This window comes from Pinus tabuliformis, chromosome 3_2 (assembly GCF_031772625.1).
Source record: "Pinus tabuliformis cultivar Carrire ecotype Pingquan chromosome 3_2, CPIR1, whole genome shotgun sequence".
Lineage (NCBI taxonomy): Eukaryota > Viridiplantae > Streptophyta > Pinopsida > Pinales > Pinaceae > Pinus > Pinus tabuliformis.
The window spans coordinates 225,483,661-225,493,649 of NC_142302.1; the positions used below are offsets into that span (position 1 = coordinate 225,483,661).

Consider the following 9,989-nt stretch of genomic DNA (forward strand, 5'->3'; position numbering starts at 1 on the left):
ATCTATGACATAGGAAGGGAATACATATTTGGAAACATGTAAACAAAGGTTATGAGATAGGAAGGAGGTGTATGTACTCCTTTTGATATATTGAAGTAAGTTCTATAATCATTTACATACAAATAGAACAAAACTATGTATTTTTATATAAATACATCGAGTTTGCAACCTGGAAAGTTAAGAGGTATTAAACCAGGAAGTAAAAAAATAACTAAATATATAAGAAGGAAAGAAAGAAAAAATATCACATTCGTTAGAACAACAAGAAACTACCTCCAGGACTAGTCATGTAGGCATACCCTTGGATAGTATAGTTATGAAATATATAAATATATATAAACAATAGAGTTTATATGCAAAGTATATTTTATTTTGAAAATTTCTTTTGTGGAAATAATAGATCTCTAGAGAATTGTATAAATTATGCAAATATAAATATATATTAACCAATAGAGTTTATATGCAAAGTATATTTTTATTTTGAAAATTTCTTTTGTGCAAATACTAGATCTCGAGAGAATTGTATAAATTATGCAAATATGAGTATATATTAACCAATCCACTTAAATGTGGACTCAAAAATAAATAAAAAATCTTTTGATTTACATTCAGAAATCGTAATTGTTGTTGAGTCTCGGCTAAGCACTAACGCCTATTGACAATTAAAAGATAATTGTTCTAGTAGATGGTAATTTCCATCGTGTACGTTATAATAAAGCTAGAATAAAATTGATATAATAACACTTGTGGTCTTCAGCCAGCAAATATTCCTTGTTAATGGAAACCTAGAAGGTTGAGAAGTATTTCCAACCTAGAGATGAAATTGGATTGTGTTAATAGTTGGAAAGTTCCTGGACAATGTTTCAAAGTTGTTAAAGTCGCAAAATAAAACAGGTACGAACCATTCCAACAAGAGTATATTTTAGGGGTCATTATGAATATTTATAAGATTATAAAAAGATCGAAATTGAAGTAAGTAATTATTATTATTATGAAATTTTAAAGTTATGGACAAGCTAGACACTAAATTGGTGTATGAGAGACCTTCTTGTTTGTGAGACAAGGGACCCATCTCCCTGCGTATACAAAAGGAATACATACTCTACCCCTCTAGTTTTGAACCTGTAACCTCTTAGGAGGAAAGACATGCTCTTAACCATTAAGCCCATTAGGCCCACTCACCCCATCAATGTTGGGTCGTTCTGGGTTCCCACTCAAGCAGTCAATGTTGGGTCGTTCTGCTTTCCTGTCTAGTAAAAAAATAAGAAACCAAACCAGGGGTTACAAAAGTTTTTTTTATAAACTAAAAGAAACTCCATAGAAATACGTGATGAAATGACTCTATATATATAAAAAAATGAAGACCCCCATGCATAATGCTTCCTATTCCCAAGAAAAAACAACATAACCTTGTTAGGTAGCTATTCCCAAGAAAAAACAACATAACCTTGTTAGGTAGCTATTCCCAAGAAAAAACAACATAACCTTGTTAGGTAGCTATTCCAAAGAAAAAACAACATAACCTTATTAGGTAGCTATATAAGAATGGAAACTATTTTTGCAAGTCTTGTTGTAATTTTAATTTATACACAGATTAAAGAGAAAAGAAATGAAACTTCTTTGTAGATTCTCAAACCCTAGGGTTTTAGAGAGAAAGGGAGCCTTTCCTGTAACCCTAATGCGTCTAAAAAAGAACCTTGCAATGTAAATTTAATATACAAATGTAGAAGGAAAATCCAAAAACAAAAAATTCAAGACTGCCATAAGTCCCTTCCAACACATAGTAACAGATTTATAAAAAAATAAATTATGTAGCCACTACCGAAACCCTTGATAGTAAGAAATCCTAAGGACAGACCAACAAAGAGTTCCTTCAAAATAACCCTATACTTGTAAGGAGATTTGAAAAAGGTATAACCATTATGAGTTCAATATAAAATTTCCTTTAAGAATATGATAAGAGAATTTAAATCGAACTTTATTACTGACCCATAAGGGCTTTGCGAACGCATGACCATAGTAATCGATCGATCTATCTCTGTCACATACCTCTCACTTGTATTTTAATATATAACAAAAATTTTACATATAGCGACTACACCATCCTTATTTAAAAGCATACACAGTCAGATATAATGTATGTTGATATGACACCATCACGGCACCAACATTTAACTTATTATATGGTTTAATTGTTTCATACCGTATGAGCTGGTATTACCTCGATGCAATGCAAGGATGGTTATTAATTTGTATTTGTAAGGGTAGTAAGACCCAACCACCACATATATGCTGGCAGCTTCTCCACTTTACACCTGGATTAGCATTTATAGCCACTGGCCTGATCACGTGATCGGCCATGGCACCACAGGCCGGCACTTTCCCGCCTTCAATACTTTGGCAATACCGCCAAGATCTACGGCAAGGAGGCTATGAGGATGATCGAGGGTGGAGATTATTCCACGTCGCAGGGTTATGGTTTGGCGTTTATAAGAATGGTATTCCGAGTTCGTCGGGGTTTTGCTGCATCTGCTTGGCGCTCCAGGGCTCGGTGCAATACCCCGTTATCACAGGGCGTTTGCTCCACAGTTTCCGCACTGGTTCTCATCTGTCACTCTCGATCCGCATGCGAGCTCGTCATGCTTTTACCGCTCCGAGTCTGCAAATCTGGCTGGGTAAGGTTTACACTTGTTCAAACGATTTGCATTGTAATCTTGGGTTTATTGATGAACGCACAGTGTAACTCTCTCTTTGAATGGCAGGTAGTGAGGAATCCGCTGCCGTGGCTCCTTCAGCGATCCATGCTGTTCGTTGTTGCCATTATGTTGAACATGTACAGGTACCCTTTTGATTTCGAATCCCAACTCATAGCGTAAACTTCTAGTTACAGTTTTTGATTGTATTTGGTCGGAGGGTTACTGTTGTGATGATTATAAATTTCCGCCACCTTACTCCTCCACGGTTGGCGCAGATGGCGATACTCAGCCTTCTAACTTCCGGGCCATACCCATTGGGGTTTGATTATTTGGAAGCTAGGTTCATAATATCTTTGTCTACGGCAGGTTCTGGGTCGAACTCTCTCGTTCATGAGACAGATCTATTCGACTACTGCCTTTGTAATTTTTGGAACATTGTTTCACCATGTAACATTATACCTGTGATTACATGTAACACTTAATGTTTTTCTGCCGATTTAATGGATCTGGGTCAAAACCCATATGTTTGACAGTTCCTTGACTAATACAGAATATGGTTATCTTATATGGTTTATTGCTAGGCTCCGCCTTCCGTATATCGAAGCAATGTTAAACTTCGTTATGATTACTATCGTTCTTTGTGTAAGATTTTCCGTGAGGGTTTAAGCTTAAACTTTGCCATTTGTTATTTAAATATATGCTCTGAATTTTATTTGCAATATCTATGGTTTTAGAGAGGGTTTCGGGCATGACGGCAACGCCGCTTCCCAACCATCTTCGATGGTCCCGCTAGGGTTCGCGCCTGCATCTCATTCCATAGATGTCTGGCCGAACTCGGCGAAGAATGAGGAAAAGAGACTCCTGGGTCTTACAGATTTATGGTTATATTCTCTATTGATTATTTTACTGTCACAATGTAGTTACAGATCACCATATACCGTTTTGCTCTGAAATCTTTGGTTATGATTGTTATACTGTCTACTATAATTTTCTGTTACAATATACTGTAATTCTCTGATACGAATTCGTAGTTGATTAAATGTTGTTCCTCTGTCATAACAGAGTTTTTCCCTTACTGTGTAGATAGATTTTGCATCCCTTTTATAGGCAGTAACGCCTTCGGCGTACACGATAGAGATAACTCGATTTACTGTTAAATATGCTAATGTTATTAAACTCAGAAGATATCTCAGAGTCGTCTATTTCATTTTCTATCAATACCTTTGCTTATCGATTCCTCTGCTTATCGATTCCTCTGTTTTTTTTTGGTTTTTAAGTTAAGTTCACGCATGAGGCTAAGCTGTGCCTTCCAACCAGTACTAGTCCATGGGAGCTGGTGGTGGCGGCTTCAGGCTTGCGCCTGCCGCAAGGGTTCTCCTGCCACGGACCTACTCCTCTTCTCATATAAGTTTTCTCTTACCACTTTCTATTCTTCTTCAGACCTTGCGATACCGAGGTTAACCATGACCCTACTTCAGGTTATACGTTACCATATAACGTGTCAGATAAGGTGCTTAGTCTTCTTGAATTGTTATGTAACAGGATATAAATTTCCGTTTCAAGATTTATTTCTCCTCGCAGGATACTCGGCCCTGCAAATACAAACCCTAACCCCCGCTATCATTTCATACTGTAGTAATAATAAATAACCCTTCTTGCTACAGGTATACGAAGTTGTACAATTATCTAATTGACATGAGGGCATGCATTTCTGTCATTCCCCTATTCACAGTTATTCTAGATATTAATAACACTTATAGGGTTTCTGTTCTAGGATAATACACAGTAGCTGCAGGTATTCTAAGCTACCCATTCTATGCAAACATTAGCAATGCCTCAGGTTTTGGTACTTACCTGGTCTCCTGCTCGTAGGGAAAGTTTTTCAGCACTTCTTCCGCAAATTCCTGTGTCAAGCTCGTTATCCACCCATCCGTGAGACTTGTCCTTCAAGACCTGAGTCTCCCCCCAAGCTTCTGCCTACCGGATCCCAATCCTCAGTAAGACAACAGCACCTAGTGCTTGACTATCTGGTCACTACCAGACTTAGTCCAAAACAAGGTATTTTTCCTTTTTCTTTTCTGTCTGTCCTCACAGCACAGCATTCTGTCCACCCTCTTTTTCCTTTTCCTGGAAAATCCCTCCAATTTGGGAAGGTGGTTATTTTCAGTTTAATTAACTACTTCCTTTTCTTTCCCAGTTCCCTTTTGGGAGCCCAATCATTTTCTGAGTAATTCTTTAACATTATTTTAATGCATATTCAAAATTAACAGATTACTCATAAAAGAAAATAAGTCTCTTAATGTCATTCAGTTTTTACCATAGCAACTTTAAATAATTACATTTTACGGGGTCATCACAATCTCTCTTGCAGTAATGATACAAATAAGCTTCCACCAGGTACGCAAACTTGCATATAGTAGTATTTGAATGAAGAGAAAGTTGTACATAATAAACGAAAAAGTATACTAGTATTTGAATGAATGACGAGGAGCTTTTTAAAAGAAGCGTTACCAATCTTCATCTGTAACTGTTGTTGTTTCTTAATAGAAGGCAGGAGGCTAGGTCAAACTTCCATTGTAAGACAAATGGAGCCGAGCCTAGCCTATATATTATATTATGTTCGTTCATGAATTGAATAGAGTTGGACGAAATCAACAAGTGTGGTTGGTTGAATTATTTGAGAAGAAAGACAAGTGTAGCATGCATGCCAAGAAAGAAAGAAATAGTAGGAGTAAAATCCAAATCCCGAAGGTCATTAATTAAACTTCCACTAAAACCGTAATTATGATTAGGATCGTGATTTGGCATGGAACGATTTAAACCATTCACAAATTCAATATGGAATTTAAGTGGACACGTGGTGGAACGATTTAAACCATTCACAAATTCAATATGGAATTTAAGTGGACACGTGGTTAGTGTAAACAATCTTCCCGTTCCCGTGCATCATCATCCATCAGATCAGATGAGGCTGCAAAGGCTCACAGACCTCTCCAATCCCATCCCATCCCTTCCCTTCCCTTCTTTTACAAAGTCAGTCCAGTGCAAGTTCGGTGCCTAAACCATTGTGGTGGCTTGTTGAATTGCGGGAGAAGAAATTAGGATGAAAATGAATATTTTTCTAGTGAGAGATTATGTTGAAATATTTTTTCAATGTAATTTTCTAGTGAGAGATTATTACAAACACAAACCTTTCTTTGAAAAATGAGAGCGTAGGACTAGGTTAAAAGGAGTGAAGGGTTAATAGGTAGATGAAGAGAATCATGAAGGAATAGTTGTTAAATTTGACTCAAATTGAAATTAATTAGAGGTATATCCTAGCGTTGGAGTTGGACCAAATTTAATAAAAAATAAAAGATAAAGACAGATGGGTCTTGCTGTAACATTTTCTTGTTACAGTAAAAAATCTTGAATTTTCATTAAAAAGGTTAAAAATATAAAAATTCTTGAATTTTCATTAAAAAGGTTAAACATATTTTATTTTATTTACTTTGTAATCAAATATGAAAATTTTATTTATTTTTATATTTTGTGAATAATTGTCTCATCGTGCCGCAATTAAAAACCGTATAGTTTTCAACAGCGGTGATTTTATCTACCTTGATCAATCGATGGAGAATACCTAATGAATTATATCTACCTTGATCAATCGATGGAGAATACCTAATGAATTATATCTACCTTCATCAATCGATGGAGGATACCTAATGAATTATATCTACCTTCATCAATCGATGGAGGATACCTAATGAATTATATCTACCTTCATCAATCGATGGAGAATACCTAATGAATTATGGGCTCGATAGTTAACGGAAGGCGGGAGTGCGCAATCGGTGGTTTTTCTGAAGACATGAAATTGATGTGTCCTGCTGTGTCCTGCGCTGGTGAATTGTGCACACGCCCCCCGCAAACCACCTCTACCTCTAGCTTATTACAATAATTTTTTTTCTCTAAAAAAAAACATAATATATTATATTAAGAAAATATAAATATCTTGATACATGGGATTGGATGGAGCCAGAACTTATTACAAATAGTTACCGCCAAGTGTAGTTACCGCCAAGTGTATTTATTGTTTATAAATGGTAAATAAAACATGTTAATCATTTGACTCTATTTCCTTTCCTGCATTGTTTTTATAAACCTCTCCCGCCACCACCTATTCTTTCCCGTCATTTCTCTCCATTTCCCGTATAATTATTATTCACATCAAATTGAGCAGACAATTTTATGTACAGAACTTTCAACATTTGTTCATATATTAAGTTTGATTCCCAATTCGTCTCATGTTATTTCAAAATGAGTACTCAGACAGGAAAAATACACACAAGTGTTCTTCCATTCCAAAGATTTGAAATGCCTCTGATAGATTTAGATGCTAAAATTGTAGAGACCAAATGTGATTTTGATCTATATGAGATACATAATTGGGTCTATCAGGTTTTTGAAGATAATAGTGATGAGCTCACTTTATGGGAATCCATGTTACCATAATTTGTTTTTCCTTAAACATACCATTTTTCTGAATTTGTGACCTGGTCTGGTGTGTTGACAGATATTTGCCCAGCAAAAAAAGTGATTACAGTTGCCAATGGTGAACGCCTTTTCTACATAATCCCTAAATCTATTCTCGGGCTCCGCATTCAATTGTCCCTAATTCTCTACATCCCTTTTAAGTTTAAACCTTAGTAGAAATTTATCAGAGACTCGCATTCCAGCAAAGGGAATTCATTTTCCAGTCTTTTATTCCGCTAGGATTTGAAATTCCTCGTCAAAATACTCCATACCCTTCTTCAATATTTCCTAAAATTTCATCAAGTTATTTCCATGTTGTGTTCGTGTTAGGATATCCAAGTGTTGAATTGGTTTATGAAGATATTTTAGGTTTTCTGTTAGTATTTTCATCCGGGAAGAAACCTACCCTTCTATTTGATTTCAGCCAGTTTATTTCAAACAATATTCATGAGCAATTCTTAAGGTTTGGAAATCAAAGAGCCTTCAAGCATCAATAAATTCTGGTTTATTTATTTTTTGTATCATCAATTAGAAATATCTAGGATGCCACTCTAAAAGCAGGATATGTAGGGAAACCAAAATTCTATCATCCACTCTACTTCATTAGTGAGGAATAATGTAGAGGAATGTCATCTAAGTGACTTTGTTGATCAGTTTCTTTATATTTCAGTATGTCCTCTTAATACTAATGTAGTTCCAAGGGTTTCACCAGAAATCAAAATAATTCTACACTTGAGTGGGCAGGCCAGAGTGGCGGAAACTGGTATCTATATCAGAATTTTACAAAAATCAGAATTTATGGGTGCGAGCTTCCACCATATAAGTTACCAGCTTTCCTCCCAATGAGAATTTTTCCCAGAGTTCAAAAGGAAAAATCTAAATCTAAATGAAGTTCATTTTTTTTCAAGGAAGAAAAAAGATCAATTTAAATTAAAAGCTCAAGTTGGTCCTTACAAGGCTAATACAAAAGTTGTTGACAAATGGGTAGAAAATCTGCTAGCTCAAATGAAGTTTAAACTCAGTTTTAGTTGGCCTTATGATCCTATGGGAAATATTTCAGTTATGGGAAATATTTCAGTTATTAGAGTTGAGAAAAAATCCATTCCCTACATTCATTTTTCCAAACCAGAGATAGAGAAATTTTCTAGCAAAGACATTTAGGAAGAAATCACACTGCAAGAATAGGCAGAGGAATCAACAATAGAATAATCAATAGGACCAAGGGTACTTCCTACCCAATAGATGAAAGAAAAAGAGATAAACAGAACAAGTCAAAGTGTATCAGAGTTAGAGGCAGAGCGATTCAGAGTGTATACAACACAAAAAATTAAAAAATGCAGAGAGAACAATATCAGCAAATGTTTCTTCTCAAATTTCTTCATCTTCTACTATAGTTCTTTCAGGTTTTTTAGAGATGAAAAAAAAGAATGAGTCCTTAAAAGTAGTCACTTATACCCAATTTAGGAAACATACTTCCTCCACCAAAAATAGGTTACTTTTAGCCTTAGATATTGAAAAGGGTCAATTCAAATTAGCATTTATGGAGGGAAAATTTTCTAGAGTTAGAAGACCAAAAGATTTTAAAACTTGTATTATATTTTGATACAAAATAGATTCACCCTATTGATTAAATATATTTACATAGGTAAACCAGTGAAATAATCTATTCAACTCTTACTAATTTTTCCATTAATATGTCTAAGTTGTAGAATTCTTTAACAAACATTCAGTGAAGCTAAAGATGGAATGAACATCTTCTCTTGCAAAAGATACAAGGATTAAATCTCTTTAGGACATTATAATTAAATTGGATTTAAATCCAAATTATATTGATGCAACTCAGGAAATTATCAAAAAGAATAATGAAGGTATTCAGACCTTAAGAGGAAAATTGAAATAGCCTACCACTGAACACCCTCCAACACGGGAAATAGGTGATTTAGAGAAAGAGAAAGAATATTTTTTGTCCTTCATTATTAAATAGAACATGCAAATACAAAATCTGGAAGCAGATATGGAAGAAATTTTAAAACAGAAAGAACAGAGTAGAAGCTCAGGAATTCTAGCAGTTGAAATAATTTCAGTGGGAGTTGACAATACAAAAAAGTTGATCGATTGAAATAAAAGATGGACAGAAGGGAACAGGGTAAAATCAAATAACACTTTAGTATGAGAGATGAAGAAATTTTTTGGTTTACATAAACAATTAGAGCAATATTTGAGTAGTTCTAACAGTATCCAGTGTCTGACACAAGCTAAGGAGAAAATATATTTAGAAATTATGTCATCTATTTCTGATTTATGGTCTCATATTGAAATTATTATAGAATAGGAAGAATTGTTGGAAAAGACCGAGAAACCTATTGACGAGATAGAAAATGAATTGGTGAACAAACCTACACTGGCAAGTAGAATCATTAAAGTTTTGAACACCAAATCAAGAGAACAACTTGAAGAAATAGGAATTGAAGACAAAATAGATATAGTTTTTCAGATAAGAAAAGTACTCATAAAGAAGACCCTTATGCTAAAGACTAAGGAAATGTGTGAAAAATTGCAAGTGCAAATTAACAGATTTTACAAGAAATTTTATATTCTACTGCAGAAAGGTCTCCCTTCTTTCAAGAATACACAAGGCCAAATGATATCAGATGAGAAATAGCAAAGGTTGTTGAACAAAGACACATGAGACAAGTCAAAATTTGTTGGGATGAAGGGAGAGATTAATGGTCAAGAATTACTTCAAAATTTTGTTGATAATATTTTCATTTTCTA

General features: G+C 34.8%; 1 protein-coding gene across 1 annotated transcript; it reads left to right on the plus strand.

Annotated features, from left to right (window-relative positions):
- Positions 1–2,509: 2,509 nt before the first annotated feature.
- On the plus strand, positions 2,510–3,185 carry LOC149180527 (uncharacterized). Its single transcript, XM_089418187.1, has 3 exons — positions 2,510–2,675; positions 2,763–2,839; positions 2,972–3,185. Exons 1-3 carry the CDS (start codon positions 2,627–2,629, stop codon positions 3,176–3,178), a joined length of 333 nt encoding a protein of 110 aa, XP_089274313.1. The 5' UTR covers positions 2,510–2,626; the 3' UTR covers positions 3,179–3,185.
- Positions 3,186–9,989: the final 6,804 nt, after the last annotated feature.

Coding starts and splice junctions, on each gene's coding strand:
- LOC149180527 (XM_089418187.1), top strand. CDS start 2,627: ATGCGAGCTCGTCATGCTTTTACCGCTCCGAGTCTGCAAATCTGGCTG. Junction 2,676..2,762: donor GAGTCTGCAAATCTGGCTGG/GTAAGGTTTACA, acceptor TTTGAATGGCAG/GTAGTGAGGAATCCGCTGCC. Junction 2,840..2,971: donor ATTATGTTGAACATGTACAG/GTACCCTTTTGA, acceptor CGGTTGGCGCAG/ATGGCGATACTCAGCCTTCT.